The 19,213-nt window shown below is 40.4% G+C and overlaps 2 protein-coding genes across 5 annotated transcripts in view; one reads left to right on the plus strand and one right to left on the minus strand.

Moving 5' to 3' along the window:
- DNAJC13 (DnaJ heat shock protein family (Hsp40) member C13) overlaps positions 1-16,799 on the plus strand; it is a 56,156-nt gene extending 39,357 nt beyond the window's left edge. For all 4 annotated transcript variants that reach the window (XM_027675542.1, XM_027675539.1, XM_027675540.1 and 1 more), the window contains 19 exons: positions 790-864; positions 1,064-1,183; positions 2,089-2,268; positions 3,029-3,196; positions 3,805-3,918; positions 4,252-4,368; positions 4,897-5,074; positions 6,190-6,281; positions 6,668-6,767; positions 7,232-7,306; positions 7,426-7,538; positions 7,975-8,144; positions 8,514-8,556; positions 9,448-9,621; positions 10,626-10,805; positions 11,046-11,186; positions 11,696-11,839; positions 12,625-12,724; positions 15,955-16,799. In XM_027675542.1, the coding sequence (XP_027531343.1) occupies positions 790-864; positions 1,064-1,183; positions 2,089-2,268; positions 3,029-3,196; positions 3,805-3,918; positions 4,252-4,368; positions 4,897-5,074; positions 6,190-6,281; positions 6,668-6,767; positions 7,232-7,306; positions 7,426-7,538; positions 7,975-8,144; positions 8,514-8,556; positions 9,448-9,621; positions 10,626-10,805; positions 11,046-11,186; positions 11,696-11,839; positions 12,625-12,724; positions 15,955-16,052 (2,382 nt within the window). In that variant the 3' untranslated portion in view covers positions 16,053-16,799. The remainder of the gene's footprint in view (positions 1-789; positions 865-1,063; positions 1,184-2,088; positions 2,269-3,028; positions 3,197-3,804; positions 3,919-4,251; positions 4,369-4,896; positions 5,075-6,189; positions 6,282-6,667; positions 6,768-7,231; positions 7,307-7,425; positions 7,539-7,974; positions 8,145-8,513; positions 8,557-9,447; positions 9,622-10,625; positions 10,806-11,045; positions 11,187-11,695; positions 11,840-12,624; positions 12,725-15,954) is intronic.
- A 1,397-nt stretch (positions 16,800-18,196) lies between these two features.
- The window catches only part of ACAD11 (acyl-CoA dehydrogenase family member 11), a 30,137-nt gene continuing 29,120 nt past the window's right edge, over positions 18,197-19,213 (minus strand). Inside the window, exons 16-17 of the mRNA XM_027676108.1 lie at positions 19,030-19,139; positions 18,197-18,552 (exon numbers count right to left, since the gene is read on the minus strand). Coding sequence (XP_027531909.1) covers positions 18,438-18,552; positions 19,030-19,139 — 225 coding nt within the window. The 3' untranslated portion in view covers positions 18,197-18,437. The remainder of the gene's footprint in view (positions 18,553-19,029; positions 19,140-19,213) is intronic.

Raw genomic sequence — 19,213 nt, forward strand, 5'->3', positions numbered from 1 at the left:
TCAGGTACTTGTAGAGAGCGATAAGGTCCCCCTGAACCTCGTTTTCTTCAAGCTAAACAAACCCAGCTCCTTTTTATCAGACTTGTGCTCCAGACCCTTCACCAGCTTCATTGCTCTTCTCTGGGCTTGCTTCAATGCCCTTCTTCTGTGAGGGGCCCAGAACTGGACACAGTACTTGAGGTGCAGCCTCACCAGTGCCAAGTACAGGGTGGTAATCACTTCTAGTCCTGCTGCCAACTCTATTTTTTGATACAGGCCAGGATGCCATTGGCCTTCTTGGCCACCTGGGCACACTGCTGGCTCACGTTCAGCCAGCTGTTGACCAGCACTCCCAGGTCCTTTTCTACCAGGCCACTTTTCAGCCAGTCTTCACCAAGGCTGTAGCATTGAATGGGGTGGTGGTGACCCAAGTGCAGGACCCGGTACTTGGCCTTGTTGAACTGCATACCATTGGCCTTGGCCCATTGATCCAGCCTGTTCAGATCCCTCTGTAGAGCCTTTCTACCCTGCAGCAGATCAACAGTCCCACACAACTTAGTATCATCTGCAAACTGACTGAGGTATTAGCTCACATGTGAAGAAGGCTGTCAACTCTAAAGCACCAGAGGTTAATAACCAGCACTTGCAAGGAATTGTGCCCCTACAAACCATTTGAGCAAGCAGCAGATTTTTGTCAAATGTTTCCCTTCAGCCATTAAAAATGAGTTTACTAACTAATGTTTTATTTCTGCCAGCTTTTATCTCCTTTTTTTTTTGTGACTCAACTTATGCATCATCCAATCCTTACAGGTATTGCAAGAAGCATTTAATCGTTGTGTAGCAGTCTTGACACGGTCTAGTAAACCAGATGATATGTCTGTACAGGTAAGTTGCAGCAGTTGTAACTGATTATATAGTCTTCTGAGAAACTGATACATTATAGTATATGTATAAAATGATAATAAATATAAGTGTGTATATATACATAATTTAAAATATTGATTTAGTAGTATATATATTGACAATAGGATTGTAAACTTGCATTTTCCTCTACTTGTAACCAATAAAATGCTGCTTTTTGTAGGTATGTGGATACATTAGTAAGTGTTACAGTGTAGCAGCTCAGTTTGAAGACTGCAGAGAGAAGATTACAGAAATGCCTAACATAATTAAGGACCTCTGTAGACTACTGTATTATGGCAAGGTAAGCGCTTCTTCCATTTGCCTAAATGGGTGTTGAACTGTCAAATGTTTAGGGGAATATTCTGCTTTTAAAGGAGATAAGACAATCATAGAATGGCCTGGGTTCTAAGGGACCTTAAAGATCATCTAATTCCACCCCTGCTGCCATGGGCAGGGACACTTTTCACTAGACTAGGTTGTTCAGAGCTCCATCCAGCCTGGCCTTGAACACTTCCAGGGATGGGGCATCCACAGCTTCTCAGGGAACCCTGTCCCAGTGCCTCACCACCCTCACACCAAAGAATTTCTTCCTAATATCTAATCTAAACCTGTTCTTTTTCAGTTTGAATCCATTGCCCCTTGTCCTGTCACTTCATGCCCTCATAAATAGTCTCTCCATCTTTCATTGTAGGCTGCGTTCAGGTACTGGGAGGCTGCAATTAGGTCACCCCAAAGCCTTCTCCTTTCCAGGCTGAACAAACCCAGTTCTCTCAGCCTTTCCTTGTAGTTGCACTGACCAATCAACCCTTCTGTAAGATCCCAGCCAATCATGAGAAGATACAGAACTCCACTGCCTTGTTCTCAGCGCTTGCATTGGAATCTATTTAGTTGGCTTAAAATGCAATCACTGTAAAGATTCAGCTACTTTTGCCTTTTAACTGACACATCTAACTGCTTGGTTTAGTGTGCTATATCAGGAGATAATGCTCATTTCTAATAATGTGAAATAACTATTCGAGTACTCTTCCCTTTGAAAGATGCTGACTAATTAGCCATGTTGGTGGTTACCAGACACTTCAACTGCAGATGTTACCTCTACTTCAGTTTTCTTCTCTCTGCTGCCTAGATAGTACTCTAAGATCAACTAGTTTTGGCTTTAAATCTTTGGTTACAAGTACTAAGTCAAACTTCTTTTTTCTCCCTCAGACCATACCACGAGTAGCTGCTTTAGGAGTAGAGTGCGTTAGCTCCTTTGCCTTAGATTACTGGCTTCAAACACACTTATTTCAAGCTGGTGTTCTCTGGTACTTACTGGGTTACCTCTTCAACTATGACTATACACTGGAGGAGAGCGGGATTCAGAAAAGTGAAGATTCAAACCACCAGGTAATGTTCCCAAGGTGCATGCTCTCAGACACCAATTGTTGTTGCTTGCCAACTCTTACTAATAGACTTAAGTATATTCAAATACTTGTTAGGATCATTGAATTGCATGAACAGCAATGGTAACAAAGCAGTTTGGGAAAGGGATTTTTGTGTAGTGGTGTAAATACTTCTTGGGTGTTGTTTTTTGGGGGTTTGGGGTTTTTTTTTAAAGAGTTCAAATATTAAAGCTGCCAAAGCCTGCAGTTTCTAATGGACTTAGTGCAGGAGATTTTTTACCAATAGCTAACAGTAGAAATGTACATTTTTGTTATCAGTCTTTTGAGGCTCAGCTGAAAGGGTTGTCTAGTGATACTGAGAACTTATGTAAAATATCTGCTTTTTCCTCAAATGGTGACCCTCTAAGTATGACATTTCTTCCTCAGCTACTGGACGAGATGAGCTTTGAACACTCTATTGTATCTATTAAGTCTTGTATCACTCTCATAAAAGATTTGTTATGCTGATATTTGACTGTGTGAGCAGGAATTGTTGTCTGGTCAGAAACCAATACATTAAATAACTTCTGTAGCTTTCAGCTCATCTTCCTGCCCCAGGTTTTCCTACTTATCAGTGCTTATGTCTTACTGCACTTATTAAGCCAAGATAAATAGAGAATATCAGTGCTGTTCATTCTGGTGCAGAAGTGTTGAACAACCCTTTTGGCTATTCTGATAATTCTTCAATAAGTTCTAGGTTTTCTCTAACTGTCTGTCTTTTTCAGGAGGTAGCAAATAGCCTTGCTAAGCTCAGTCTCCTGGCCTTGAGTCGCCTTGGAGGGTATCTCTCTGATGAACAAGCTACCCCTGAAAACCCAACAATCAGGAAAAGCTTGGCTGGAATGTTGACACCCTATATTGCCAGAAAACTCGCTGTGGTCAGTCCTACTGAGGTAAATGTCTGTTGGCCAAAACTTTCTCTAGTGATTTATGGAAGGAGTACCTGGTCCCTTCTAGAACACTGAACTCTCTTAGACCAACTGGATACTGAGAACAGCAGTGTGATTTTTCTTTGCAGTTGGAGTAACTACAGGGAAAAGAAACTGCTTTGGTCTCGAACACTATAGACAGGAGCAGTGCTTGTATTTGCAAAACAAATATTAGAACAAAGAAGTTAATTGTTGAAGGCTTAGATGATGGAGAGCAAAGGCTAAACTTATCTCTTTAAAAGTGGTACCAAGGAAGTCATCTATAAAGAGATACTGCAGATAGTTGCTGTTCACTACCAAAAATAGATGGAGAATCTGAAGTAAATGTGGCTCAAAGCACAATAAAGAAAAAACTATAATATAGATTGTACTGGACCAAATAACTTGTACATACTGTTTTTCTAGTATGCTTTTCCAGTATGGGAAACTTCACACTTTCAACTTGGTTATGTAATTGGTCTCATTGCTAATGAGATTGGATTAAATAACGTCATGAAACATGCTGATTACTATGCATAACGATCGCAAACTGTTGTAGATGTGTTACATCATGTAAATTCCTTATTTCTTAGACTCTGAAGATGCTTAACAGTAATACGGAGAACCCCTACTTGATCTGGAACAATGGGACAAGAGCTGAACTACTTGAGTTTTTGGAATCTCAACAAGAAAGCATGATTAAGAGAGTAAGATACTTCTTACTTTAAATCCCACTACTGTTTTTTTTAAACTGTTTTGTGTTTTGGTACATCCCCCTGTGATGCAGTGTTATAGTTAATACAAATTTCCATTGTTGACTACTCCTAAGTCACTTTCTTCATTCAGTAGTTTTTAAAAGAAAACAAAAACCCTAAGAGTTTGCTCGTTTATTTATTGTTATGTTTCAATCTGAGCTTCTGACTTTTGCTGAAGCATTAAGTTTTCTGCTCAAGTATTGCTATTTCATTATCGGTTTATAGCTTTACACTTTCTACAAGATGATTTTCTGTCTGACTTTTGCTGCTTATCTCTGCTTAAAGGGTGATTGTGACAAGAGCTATGGATCTGACTTTGTCTTCAGTGACCATGCAAAGGAACTTATTGTGGGAGAGATTTTTGTTAGAGTCTACAATGAGGTCCCTACCTTCCAACTAGAGGTGAGATGTAGCTAAAACCTTCCTGTTGAAACTGGTGTTTGGAATGCTGCTAATTCCTGTTTATCTGCCAGTACAGAATGGAGAAAATACAAAATCTGATGGAAATTTTTTTCGAGACCAGTATGTTATGAGACATGCCTTTACTGGAGCAGAAGAAATTAAAGGAACTAGTCTGCACTAAGATGTGCTGCTTCAGATGTCTTAATGACTTTTCTCTACAAGCTTGTGCTGCAGACACTTCAGTAGTTCCAGGCGGTGGTGATTCTGCCTAGTGGCTTTGCAGTCCATCTGTATCTATGGGCAAACATATACCTGTTGAAGTAGTGGCAGCCTCTTAAGGGTATGTTTAGATAGAAATAGGATTAATGTCTTCCAGATGTTGTAGTGATTAAAGAGAAGTGTTTTCTATCTGCTTGTCTGGAGAAAGGGAATATGTGAATTGTAGGACAAGTTATTTGGATACATTTTCTTCTACTGGGCATACTGTTGCATCACAGAGCTAAAAATGCTCTTATCTCTACTTTAAAGCTTCCTAAAGCGTTTGCTGCGAGCCTTTTGGATTACGTAGGCTCACAAGCACAGTACCTTCATACACTAATGGCAATAACACAGACTGGGAAAGTAGAGTCCAATCAACATGGAGATCGGTTACGGAGAGTTGAAATGGCCCTGGAGGCTCTGAGAAACGTGATAAAACACAACCCAGGTAGGCTTAAAATGGAACTTACTTCGTATACCCTTTTGTGGACAACCTTAAAAATTTTGGACCTCTGTAGTCTTTATCTTCCACTGAGAAGGAAGCTTGTTTTGCTGATTAACAGACTTTAACACTGTTGATAAGCCATATAGGCTTGCTTATTTTTCCTCACCTGGAGAACATAATCAGTAGATGTGTTAAAGTTTTGTGTGAAATTCAAGCCTTATCTATTTTCATCTCTGAATCACTAGGTTTTAACTGTAATTCGAGCCTGCTGTTGCCAGGAACACTTAAGCCTCCTGGATGAAACTTTCTGTAATCCTTCGAAGAATCTTTAACTGATTTTTTTTTAAACTTCCTTGCATCAAAAAGAACCTCATTGAACAGAGTACTGCATGTTAGTAAACATCTAAATGTCATTTGTGTTGGGGCCTTACTAAAGCAGGAGGAGAAGATGCTTTTGAGAGTGGGCAGCAAAAGTTTATCAGCAATAGTTCATGAGCACATACCAACATACAGACTGGAAAAGCCTAAGACAAATGATTAGGACACTTTCTTACTGTATTATTTGCTAGTTCTAAAAGGAAATCATTCTACTATTGTGGCTTCTAATAATAGGTGGTTAAATTGTTCTCAGACTGGATATTCTATGTTTACAATTATAACCCTGAAGGCAGCTGTTACTGCTGCTTATAGCAACCCTGCTCTGAGCTGGTTGCTTATAGCAACCCTGCCATTCTGAAAGGGCAAGTGTATTTGAAGACAAGTATTGATGATCAAGGATAAATAAAATGATGCAATTTGTTACTTGCATTCTTACAAGATGGCTAAACAAAGTAGTCCAAGAACTAGCTCAGTTACTTGCTTTAGAGGGAGGAAGTATCCTCTGCTTTTGGAATATTGTTGATCTGAGACTCTGTGGAAGGTAGATTAATAGAGAGGAGTTTAAAATTTTCTAACTTTTTAGCAGATGCTGTCCTGTACGAGCTGTTACAACTATTGTGGCAGACTGTATAAAGCCATGTAGTCTTTAACACCTCTCTGTAGAGTGAAATGTGGGCTTGGGATGGCCTTCAGTGAGTGCTTTGGCTAACATGAAGAGTAACTTATTTTGTATCTTACAGGTTCTGAGTGTGAATGCATAGGTCACTTTAAGTTGATATTCTCCCTTCTGCGTGTTCATGGAGCTGGCCTGGTGCAACAGTTGGCTCTGGAGGTAAAAAACTAAACCAACCAACCAACAAAAACCCAAATAAAACAACAACAAAACCAAAAGTACCCTAAACCACTAAACCTGTCTAGATGTTCTGCACATAAACATAAACAAACCTGATGGTGTAACTGTTAGAGTAGCATCTAAAAAATATCAAGATTGGAGTTCTAAGGTGTCAGTTACTCCTTGGAGAAACATCTAATAGCTTCTTGCCTGAGTCTTTGCTCCCTTCTTCCCTGAGGAGACAAGACAATTTGGTGGCAGGAATAAATGTTGTAAATATCAACTCTATTTGCCACTGAGGTGACTGACTTCACCACGCACTGCATTTTCTGGACAGTGTCTTAAAAGCTGGAATATAATCAAGTGTTGTTTCTGATCTTTTACAGGTAGTGAACATAGTAACGAGTAACCAAGAATGTGTTAACAACATTGCTGAGTCAATGGTTCTCTCTAACCTACTGGCACTCCTGCATTCCTTACCTTCAAGTATGTATTATATGATTCTTAAGTCTTGCAAGGTAAAGGGTTTCCAACTCAGAAATTAATTAGAATGCAGCTGGTTGAGCTTACCACTTGAGTCTTAGGTTAAAGCCCTAATCCTCTTTCAGGGAGGATGATGTAAAAAAATGTTCTGCGTAACCAGTTTCTTGTCTTAAATGCGTGAGCTGAAACATCAGGTATTCTGATTGGGTTTGAATTGTGTAGTGTTCCATTGACTAATTATTTTAGGGAATTGAGGTAATAAACATCTATTTATGAAACTATGCTATACTAGAATGTATGATTGATTTTTGACATTCCTTAACTAATTGGGTTTAGCCAGAGTAAGCTTGCAATTGTCATAAGCTTTGTTGTTTTGATACAGCTTTCTGTTAAGATCAGTTATGTTTATCTTTTATTAGTTCATAATATATATGACACAAAGTTTTTAATACTTTTTATTTTGACAGGTCGGCAGCTCGTCCTTGAAACTTTGTATGCTTTGACATCTAGCACAAAAATAATTAAAGAGGCCATGGCAAAAGGTACAGTACTACACTGAAAGCAAATGTTTCTGCAGCACTGGATGTAAAGTAGATACTCTTTCTTCCTACTACTTGTGAGTAGAAAAAAATTTGATTGTTTTTCTAACTCTTTGTTACAGGTGCTTTAATCTATTTACTAGATATGTTTTGCAACTCAACACATCCGCAGGTCCGAGCTCAGACAGCAGAGCTCTTTGCCAAAATGACTGCAGATAAGCTGGTGGGTCCAAAGGTAAGAATAGGAACAGCTCATGTTGGAACTCTTATCTTGATATTACCTGCCTCTCTTTAAAGACAAGCAAAAAAACACTCTTCTGTGTCTAAAATGTTCATGTGAAGAGCAGTCTGGCTTTTTCAAATAGTTAACCCTTAATCTGTGAGCACACTTCTAGAAGTTGTTGTATTTACTGTAACTCCTATAAGCAGTTTGGTTTCCATTTGTATTGACTTCAGCATTAGAGACCTAGATTTCAGACCTGTCATTGGTTGTTGCTATTTGAAATGATGGCACTATTTTATTTTGTGGTGTTCTGTTCTAGCAGTTGGCAATTATAGTACTACAGATAATTGGACTTCCTGGAGTTCTCTGTGTTTCTGTCAGTTAGTTTGTCCTGTCATTTAGTTTGTCTTATGATATACTAAATGTCAATTCTGTTTATCCTTTCTAGGTTAGAATTACACTAATGAAATTTTTACCTGGAGTTTTCATGGATGCCATGAGAGACAACCCTGAAGCTGCTGTTCATATCTTTGAGGGAACTCATGAAAATCCAGAATTAATTTGGAATGATAGCTCCAGGGAGAGAGTATCAACAACAGTTCGAGAAATGATGCTTGAGTATGTGAAGACCTACTGACTCAGTATATCCTTAACTGAAACATTCTTAGTGGCAATAAACCAGAGTTGCTGTAGAACTGTCAGACAAAACTCTGCCTATAAAAAGTAGAATCGTTGCAAGCCAGGCTTCAGTGAAAAGAAACTTGTTCACTGTTTGTGTATTGTACCTGTAACTCAGTGATGCAGGTGCAGTCTGTGCATAATCCAGGTATTTGCTCGCTGCTGTAAGAATTGGAGGGGGTTGCAATGGGAAGAAAATGGGGTTTAGAAGCTGGGACGGCTTCACAATGATGGAGGGTGACTGAGGTGTCAAGTAGGGAAGACAACTGCTTCTTTTACTGCTTGTTAAAACTTACTTTCTCTTTAAAGGCACTTTAAACTTCAGAGGGACAACCCTGACACCAACTGGAAGGTAAAAGTATACTGTTTCTGCTTTGAGTCCGTCCAGGGAGACTATAAGCCAGCTGATAATAGATGCATGACAGGCTTTCCTGTTTAAGTACCAACAGGAATTCACTGCTGTGCTATGAACGTAACTGTTCATAACTGAAAACATAGCTGTTTTGATGTTTTCATTACTAGTTGTACCTTGAAATTAGACACTTACTGGCAAAACCACTGCCAACGTACTCTGAATTTTTAGATCACTGAGGTCATTCTAAAACGCATCAAAGTCAGCTACAAAGAATACCGGTTTGCTGGAAAGAGTCCTGTCACTACATAGCTGTAGAAAACTTGCTCTTGGTAAATGTTCAGTAACTTTAAGTCACCAAATCTCAAAATATGTTTTGCATCAGGTCAATAAGTGAGGTGTTTCAGTTTGTAGTATTTCCCAATAACTGTGAAAGGCCAGACATGACTTCCTCCCAACAGTGATCTAGTTCAACATTAAACCAATTTCTAAACACATGCAGGATAGCTATTTTGATCCAGATGAGAACTGGAAACTTCCCTAGGGCGATGGTGAGAAACCTCCCCCTGAAGTGGGCAAGAAAGGAAGAAAAGGGCTGTTGTATCATCAGCCTTGCTGTTGGCACTTCTCTTGAACTAGGGTTTACCACTGATGCAGTTGTAGGTTCAGTTACATTTTTTGAAAGAAAAGTTCACTGTAGTAGTACTGCCTGAACTGTTCCTTCTAATGTCATTTCTTACCTCACGTTCCTTCAAAATGAAGTGTTTATTGGTCTTGCCCAGCTCTGTTTCAGAAAATACAGTTAGTTAGTGACCCTGACCATGTAGAGAAACAGTTGCTGTTCTCACACATACTCTTGCCAATAACTCTTTGTACTTTACAATTCAACAGCTGCCTGAAGACTTTGCTGTGGTGTATGGTGAGGCAGAAGGTGAACTTTCAGTGGGGGGAGTCTTCCTAAGGATTTTTATTGCCCAGCCGGCCTGGGTTTTACGGAAACCAAGAGAATTTCTCATTGCACTGTTGGAAAAGTTTACTGAACTACTGGAGAAAAATAACCCCCATGTAAGATGATTTTTCTGATTCTACTCTTTGAATTTGTTTAACAGTTTTAATCTACTAGTCTTTTAGTGTCTGATTAACTTAGATTCTCACTTTCTTCCCAACATGAATGGGTTTTTTCGTCTGCTTTCTGACTCTTTGTAAAAGCACATTGATATATTGAGGCTACTTTTGAACAAGAGTCAGTGCTTTTAAAGTCCCTGAAGCCCCAGAATTAGCTTAAGTTATGTCTTAGAGGCTTATTATCTTTTAATTATTTCATGACTGGCTGACTTAAGAAAATGGCACTTGTTCTACACTGTCTAAAGATTTTCAGCTCTTGACACTTCTGTTGTCCTTCTGCAACACTGACTTCCCACTCTAGTATAACTACGTGACCTACAGAAGGCTGCCACCTAACAATTAGTGTAATGAGTAGAGCAAATGTGTTACAGTTTGAATGAGAACAATGTTTAAAATTCAGTTTTTAGTCATATCATTAACTCGTCATTGACTTGAACAGTGTTCAGACAGATTTTTGGTGAGGCTTGCAGGGTGGAAATTAACTTGCATGTTGAATAAAAGGGACGTCCTTATTGCAAAGATGTGATAGCTGTTTGTAGGGGCACGTGGAATACACCCAAGTGTGTTGAGTGCTGCTGCATGGGCTGCAGAACCCTTTAAGATTCAGGAGGTCAGCCTGAACATCCATGCTATCATACTTCCACCAGGCAAGTTAGCACATGTATGCATGCAGAGGCTGCAGCCAGACATTGAATTCTCTAGATGCTGGAAATAGTGCTTAGGAATTCCCATGGGGTCTGTGTTCATGGAACTAGTGAATGTCTGCCACTACTGGAGCTGATAATCATGTTCTTAACTTCTTGTTTTAATAGTTTGAGAGCCAAGTGACATAAAAGCATTAGGGGAAAAATCTACAATGCACAGCAAGTGAGAAACGTTGTTATTATGATGATACATAAGGCTTTACTGAGCTATACTTTGTGTTGATTTTTGATTTTCTGCAGGGGGAAACTTTAGAAACCATTACCACAGCAACTGTGTGCCTGTTCAGTGCCCAGCCTCAGCTAGCTGATCAAGTTCCTCCACTTGGTCATCTTCACAAGATAATCCAGGCTATGAATCACAAGAACAATGCCATTCCTAAAAGTGCCATTCGTGTCATGCACATACTGTCTGACAATGAGGTACTGAATCATTTAAGTGCTTGAGGGGAGAAAAAGCATACCTGGAGTTATTTGTATTGTTGAAAAGGCATTATTCTAACTAGAAATATTGCATAACAGATGAGCAGGGACTTATAGCTAATTAATGGGGAATTGATAGATTAAAGACTGAGAAATTCATGGTCTTGGCTGACCATATCTGCAGTAACCATTCATCTTGGCACAAAATAAAGTATTCGGAAAGTTTCTGTCTCTCTACAGCTTTGTGTTCGAGCAATGGCATCACTAGAGACCATCAGCCCTCTCATGAATGGAATGAAAAAGAGATCGGATATAGTTGGTGTGGCCTGTGAAACACTGAATCGAATGTTTCAGAAGGAACAAACTGACTTAGTAGCCCAAGTAAGTAGTGCATTCTGAGACTGTAAAAATGTGGTATTTTTACATTTAGATACATCTAAACTGTTCAGAAGAACAGAGGTACTGTTTAATTTAGACAGCACCTGGAAGCCTCCTAGAACTTAACTAATGTGCTTTTCTTGTTGGAGAAGTCAGTTCTTTATCTAAAACACGGATCTATTCAAGGATGTTACCTGAGTATTGAAGCTTAATGCGTAGGGTAGTGTTGGCTGGTATCTGCTGAGAAAGTGTAGTGTAGGAATGCCAGCTAATTAAACTGTGTTTACACCTGGACAGAGCAGAATTGCTGGACAGGATCTTTGCGTTCTCTTGTATTTGTATTCAATACATACTCATGTATTCATACAGCTCAGGAAAAATGGATGAGCCTTGGCTTTAGCCTATTAGTGATAGCTGTTGGCACTTCTCATTCACACTAATGCTAGTAAAGTAAACATCTATATGGAACTTGCTAGTCCATGTTAAGACAACTCATTTCGGTATGTTTGCAGGCTTTGAAAGCAGATTTGGTCCCTTATCTTCTAAAGCTGCTTGAAGGTGTTGGTCTTGAGAACCTGGAAAGTCCATCTGCAACAAAAGCTCAGATTGTTAAAGCTCTGAAATCCATGTCTCGCAGCCTGCAGTATGGGGAACAGGTAAGTACTGACAAGTCTTCATCTGGGCTTTGACACTTGAAGATCAAACTCTGAACATCCCTTGTTTAATTTTCTGCCTATCATGTGCATCGTTCCACCTAAAATGTTCACATCCTGTAACTACAAAATCATTACATCATCATCTATTTATTAGAAGTCATTAGTTCAATGCATGTGAAGAGCACTAACAAGGCAAATTCCAAGTACAGAAATGTTCTATAAGCTAGCTGGCTTCTACTGACAACTCTTCAGAACTTGTTATAAATGTAAATTTGCTTTTTTGTTTCCTGAATAAATAGACATCTGCAGCAGCTTTATGGGTGTATATTCAAGCTGGTAAAATTGGTCCTAGTAACTGTGCAAGTCCTTGGTGCCTTTCACTTACTCTTATGTTGAAAGCTTTCTGAAACAGAGGGAAACTGGGAATAGGTCCTTCTTCCAAGTTGTCCCTATCTTGCTACAGTACAGGAGAAGTCCTATTCTGCCTCAGCTGTAGGTGCGTGGCAAGTGGCTGCTTGCACGGTTGCTTTTCATTGTCACTTAATTGGGGAATGACAGACAAAGTCAAGCTACTAAATGACTTTTTTTTGAGCATTATGTGTTTAGCTGCACAGTTAACATGGAAAAGCAAGTCTCCTTGGAAATGTGTGTGAATTCCGTATCACAGCACTGCCATGCTCTTTGGTAATCCCTTTGGAATGGTTTGGTTTTAGAAAATGAGTTTGTTCGCCTAGAACATGACAAATGTCACTTGCTCACTGTGTTAATCTTTTCAAATACTGTAGGTAAATGAAATTCTGTCTCGTTCTTCTGTGTGGAGTGCCTTCAAGGATCAGAAACACGACTTGTTCATTTCTGATACGCAAACAGCAGGATACCTCACAGGTTAGCAACTCTTTCCTGTTTATGCCCTGAGTCATACTGAACAGTTACTTAATTGTCAGACTGGACTCTGGAGATACTGTTTATCCCCAGGATCTAGTGCCATCCCATGGTCTGAACATTCAGTGCTGTAAAAATACAGTAAGTTTTTAAAACATTCATCAAAAGCAAAACTTCTTGTTCGTTGAGAATGTATTTCTCTGGGTAGTCTTTGCTGTACCTACTTCTAAAATATCAGAGCAATGGAATCTGGACACTGGCAAGACTTGAAAGTACTCTGTGGTGATAAAGCAGAGATGTAATTGGAACTAATGAATGACAGTAGCTTTCTTGCTTTCTCAGGATCAGTCTACTTCAGTCCTAGAACACATGGTTTTCCAAGGTTGGAGGGAGGAACAAACTGTCTTCAAAATCAGTTAGACTGCCTGTATTAATTGGCCATGTGAATTACACGGCTTAGTGTTAGGCAGGTAGTAGTGGTATTGGAAAAGTTGGAATGTTAATAGCTTGGAGTTTGAGGCTGCATTCCAGGCAGACTCAGTGCACTGGCAAGATGACCTGGTGCCTGTGTATGTGGAGCTGGTGGCATACACTTGACTGCAGCAGTGGTGCACCCTGGGTGAGTCCCCAGCTGGTGCCACCAAGATCAAAATGGCACCCCAGAGGTGCCACCTCAGTCCCACTGGCAGTGTAGAAGAGCATTTTAGCTATGTGTGCTGCACACACAAAAGATAGCAACTGATGAGAACCTTGTTGCTGTTAATGGCATGGTGCAGACACAATCCTAGAACAGTTACATCACAGCAGGTTCTTCCTTCACTCCAGTGCAGCACTTGATAGACACAGTATCACAGTCCAAAACTTCCTATCTCATATTTTCAGATATAGCAAGTAATGACATTGTAGCAAACTTTATCTAAAGCAACACATGATGCAAACTTCTGACTCCTCAGTAGCCATCAGCTGAACAATCATTTGGTTTTAAGAGCTTTGCCTCCCAGGTGATGTTTTAAGGCCCTTTGTGACAAACCAGTGTGAGCACATCCATGTGCTGCATGGAACTTTCTCACCTAACCCACTATAGGAGTCTTGGTAAAACTTTTGAGCATAACTGAACTAGTGAGGTATAAATCAGATGACCAAAGTTTTTCTTGCAAGATACTAACATGTATTTTAAGAAAATGAAGCAAGAGCCTTTCAGGTCCAGAATTACATGGTCTAGTAGCAGATGCTTAGAGTTTGAGAGTAGGTATATTACAACACTTGATGCATTTTTCCACACAGGAAAGACTCTGTGCTTTAGCTCTGAACAGGAGTTTTCTGTTTATTGTACCATTTAATGCCACTTTGACAAAGAATACCTGAACACCCGATTCAGTTGGTACTGAATTTCCTTGGTATTTCATAAATACCATAAATATAGAAATATGAAGAAAATGCTGGGTGATTACTGGCCAAGAATTGCCACTATACCAGATGTGGTCAGGCTTGAGACTGGGGACAATATAGCTTTCCAATTGCCTTAAAGCCTGTGCTGCTTTTAAATTGCCTGATGTTTAAGTGCTTGCCAATGTAGAATGAAGATGCTGTACAAATGCAAAGTGTAGATGGAAATCAAACTAAAAGCTTTATTTTTAACCTCTCTTATCTTGTATTCTGCCTTATGTCTTGCTTCAAATTGCTTTGCTATTTGCACTTCCCTTGAAACTTCCCTTGCTTGTTTCTCTTCCCTCAGGTGTCTCTTCTCCTTCCCTTCTAACTGGCAGCAGTCCCCTTCACCTGAGAAGTGGGCTTTAGATCTGCTCTTTCAGGCAGCTTGCTAACTTCTGTGTAGCTCTCTAAAGCAGGTAGATACCATCTCATAGAACGCACACTGCACTTGCTGCATTCCAAGCAACAGATGCATGTCATAGAGCTGTGACAAATGTGTGGTCCCAAAGTGCCAAACACCGATAAACTTGCCTTCTTTGAGCACAACACTGATAACTGCAGTGGCTGGTACTTGCTGGTACTACACAGGAACTGAACTTCTGAACTATGTTAGGAATCCTCCATAATGGAAAAGTTCGAGGCACAAGATAACTACGGGGAATTTTTGCACTAGTAACAGTGGGTGTGGCTTTTGGCAGGTGCCACCGGTGAGCTGGCAAAGAGAGGTCCCATCCTGAAGGCAGAGCGCTTTTAAATACCAAAGGCACTGCTTGCTTTGCTCTCTTCCTCACAGTAGTAGTGTAGGACTGTTCACAAGGAGACAAACCATGCTCTGATGTTCTGGCTCTGGGGTGTAGTTGAGGAGGAGGGTGGGGCAGGAAGGGATAGTAAATTTGGGAGAACTCAGTGAGGGTGATTTAAGTGGGGGGAGTACAGGACCCAGCAGAATTCACCATGTTGAATGTTGGCAGTGTAGGCTGGAGGTCTAATACCAAGTTGATCACTGTATCGGTGCAGGAACATGCTGTGGATGGGGAGTATTCTACAGTCATTAGTTACTATTGAAACACCTCTTGCTGCAATGTGAGTTTTATTGCATTTGTTGAAAGTTTCTATATGACTAAATTTTTAATTCCAAGCTTTTAGGGAGAGGGGCTTTGCCTGCAGTGCAAAACTAACTGCCCTGTAGTAATCAAATTGGAGATTTACTAGTTTTAAGGAGCTCTGCATCTCCAGTACATAGTTTGTGTATTCTAAGAATGCTGTTACCTTTTCCTAACTGAAGGCACAAAATGCTGCCTAGGCAAGCTTTAGGCAGTTCTGCTCCTTCATTGGGCAGCCCATTGAGCTTCCTTGGAATATGCAGCTGGAAAAAACCTTTACAACCCTGAAAGCATACATGAGGAGCCCAGTAGTGGAACGCATGCCTAAACTTATTTCACTTCTGTGGCAGGGCCTTTCCTTAGCAAAGGAAGGCCACCCCCTCTTTACTGCTGCTTCCGTGGCAGAAGGTGAGATGGGTAATGCTGGTGGTTGGGGTTCTTTTGTAACTTATTTGGCACATCAGAACAAAAAACACTGAGCAAGTCCAAGAATGGCCTCCACAAGCTACTCCACTTAGTGGACTAATAAGCCTTAGTTCCTAGTGTTCCTAGATTTCAAAGAATCTTAACAAAAACTCCTAAATGTTCTTGTGTAAGGTGTCTGGTTGACTTAGATGATCTGTTACCAGAGGGAATAAAGCTGTTCAATCAGCCTGTAGAATGAAAACTAATCGCCAGTATTTGTTTCCTTCCCGAAAGGCCCTGGAGTTGCTGGTTACCTTACTGCAGGGACAACGTCATCTGTAATGCCCAACGTACCACCCCCAGTAGACAACGACGTGGGAGATGTCAGTTAAGGACTGGAAATCCTTGTGAAAGAGACAAAGGCAGACTGGCCAGTGATGAGGAACTGCACTTTCCTCCAGTACATTGAAGTGAACTTACTGCCTTTCTGGGTGTTTATGACAGTGTTATTCCTTTTTTCTATGACTTTTTTTTTCTAGGAAAAAGTCAGTGATTCTAACTACCACACTGTAACACAAGAAAGCACTCTGTGGATCAGCTGAAATGGGTACACAAGAATTTTTTTCTTGTTGTACATAAGCACATTTTGTTCCTTTATATTTGTTTACAAGACTGTGAATCAAACTTTCCTAGTTTTTATATTTTATGAATTAGCATGACTGGAGTTGAGCTACAGTCTAGAGGAATTGGGCTAAAATAACTTTGACCTCACCGACCCCCACTAAATGGGCATCCCTTCTTTTCTCAGTCTGATGTGATCACTCCCGTTGAACATGACCTGCAAAGGGTTTTGTCTCTGCACCAGTTCACTCATGTCCTTAATCATTAACATTATTATCTTCTTCCTCAGATCAAACAGCATTAGACATTCGTATGTATAACTGGCTTGACCAAATTGACAAAGCTTCAGCAAAAAAACCTTAAAGTTGACATGTTATGTAAGAAATTAGTGTAATTGTGAAATGTTCTATACATTATCCAGTATATAAAAACTTTCTATATTGAGTGTACATTATACAGATCATTCATATGTACATAAAATTTTAAAATAAAGGGAATTAAGAGCCTTGTTAATGAGATAAAGGTGTTGTTCTTGTGTAGCTGTTCTTTGAAGGTGTAGGAAATGAGAGTGGTCAGAGATCCTAATTGGAACATGGCTAAATATGGTCCCTGGGCATTCTTCATTGAAAAAACACATTGTGCAGGTTTTGACAGCCTGGAGCACAACTCCTGAACCACATACAGTGCAGGTGATTTTGTATTTGAAGTGCATTTCAGCCACTGACTTAGTAACACTCTCAGCTTCCTAGGAAACATTCTTGGCAGGAAGCAAGAGGAAAGTAAGGTGGATGGAAATGTAAACAAGAATTACTGTTTTCCCAAAAGAGATTATAATCTTGTTTTTAAGTACAATGAATCAATATAAGGTAAGAAACTTTGTGGAATGCCTCCAGCTCCAGGTACTCTGTATGTGTACCACCCTGGCTTACTACAGCAGCTATAGCTGGACACCCTTCAGGCTGTGGGCTCAAGGACAGAACTGGCCGCAGCCTCACCCCGAAGACTGAGCCAAGCAGAGTGTGTTCTCTCCAAGCTCCAGCAGGGAGGAACTTGGAAGGGGGGCTTGTTTGTTCGCACAAACAGTAAACACTTGTACCCTTAAGTTATATGTCGATCAGTCCTGTATAAGCTGAAAAGTGATTATCCTAACTTTACAGGAAGTAGGGCTACCAACAGCACAATATGCCGGGATCTACCTGGTTCTGTTCCTGCAGGGGCAAGTTCTCTTGTAAGTAACTAATGTCAAAGAGGATTATTACAGGAGCAGAGCTGAGGAACTCTGACCTTTGAGAACTTCATAAAGGTGTATTGGGCATAAATGGCAGAGCCTGTTTCGGTAGCAGAGGAGGCCATAAACTGCCCCATGTCCGTCACTGCTGGTGCCAGCCAAAACTTCAGCTCCTTGGAGGGGGAAGGTGCCACCTGTGCTTAGACATATTTAAGGGTGGGAGTAGCTTGGACCAGGAGACAGGAGGAGGCTTGTGAGGGTGCACAAAAGGAGACAGAAGTAAAGAGGCAAGGCAAGACAAAAGGAACACCAATAAGAAAAAATGTGAGGAGATCCATTTGGAGAAACGCAGCAAAGGAGCAGCAGACAAACTGACCTAGCTACACGCTGACCCCAGTCTCCTGTGCTGCCCTGAGCTTCACTTGAGGGGGAGCTGGAGGAAGGACTGCATGTAGCCTTAGGACTAGGAGGGCAGCTGAGAGCAGGAACTGGGGAAGAGAGAGGGTTGGAGTACAGCTGAACTTTGGAAAAAGGAAAGAAAGGGATTACCTTCAATGTTTGTCATTTAATCAAAACCTAAAAGTTCAGCCTAGCTTGCAATAAACTAAATAGTGTGGGACTTCTGACTCAGAACTGCTTTGCCTACAATGAAAGGATAAAGGCTTTGGCTCAGAACAAAGAAAGCAGTTTAGGCCTATTAGAAAACAGATTTTATTTAGTGTTACAAAGAACCCACATAAGTTGTTATTTAGATACCATTCTGCTAATTCTTAAAACCAAGCCCATGATTCTAAAGTGTAATGATTATAAGTAAAGAGTGAGAGAAGAATTGCTTCAAGTTTTTGTATTCATTCAATTTTACCTTAAACAACTGGAAAAAAACCCTTTCCTAAATTTTCCATTCCATTTGAGAAGGCTCTATGCGCCGTTAGATTTTTGCAGTGAGCTTCTTTGACTGGTCAAGCAGTTCCCACCTTGCAATTGTTGAGAGATGAACTTCATCAGGCCCATCTGCCAGGCGCAAGGTCCGGATATAAGCAAACCTGTGTTGGGAGAGCTGAATTAGGGGCAGGTTTCTGACCCTGCCACAGCAGCCAGAGGGTCTGACAGTGGGAGCTTTCAGCACTGGTTTTACTACAGAACCCTTCTGACACTGGTTTCTCAGGAAAGCGCTATCACACAGGAGATACTGCAACAAAATCTTCCTGGCAGGATTGAGATGGGTGGGCTGGGAATTCAGAAGTTTTGCTTCTCCCCAAGGCCATAAGGGATAAGATTAAGCTTTAGACGCAGATCCTCTTTGCTGCTGATATTCTAGGTCAAGTGCCAGGTTCTGGTGTTTTCTGGTAAGGGTAATTGCACTAAAATGAAACTCTAAAAACAATTGGTTTAAGTTTTATAGCTTAAAGGCATATGGACTATTATTTCAAGCTACCTGAGGTGAAACAGCATGTACTGTTGTTATAAAATTATCTTAGAAGGAATACTTAGAATCTACAGGTAAGTCTCCCTTTACTCACATAAAAGCCAAAGGAAAATCCTGAGAAACTCCACCTCCACCGCACACTTGCACTGCACAGTCAATCACTTTAAGCACAGCTCGTGGAACAACCACTTTGGTCATGGCTACCTGTAGTTAGAAGAGAACTCACAATATCAGTAGTACTTTCATAAGCAAGTGAGAATATTTACTTAAGAGCTCTA

The sequence above is a fragment of the Neopelma chrysocephalum genome, unplaced genomic scaffold (genome assembly GCF_003984885.1).
Source record: "Neopelma chrysocephalum unplaced genomic scaffold, ASM398488v2 Primary Assembly neopelma1_26, whole genome shotgun sequence".
NCBI lineage: Eukaryota > Metazoa > Chordata > Aves > Passeriformes > Pipridae > Neopelma > Neopelma chrysocephalum.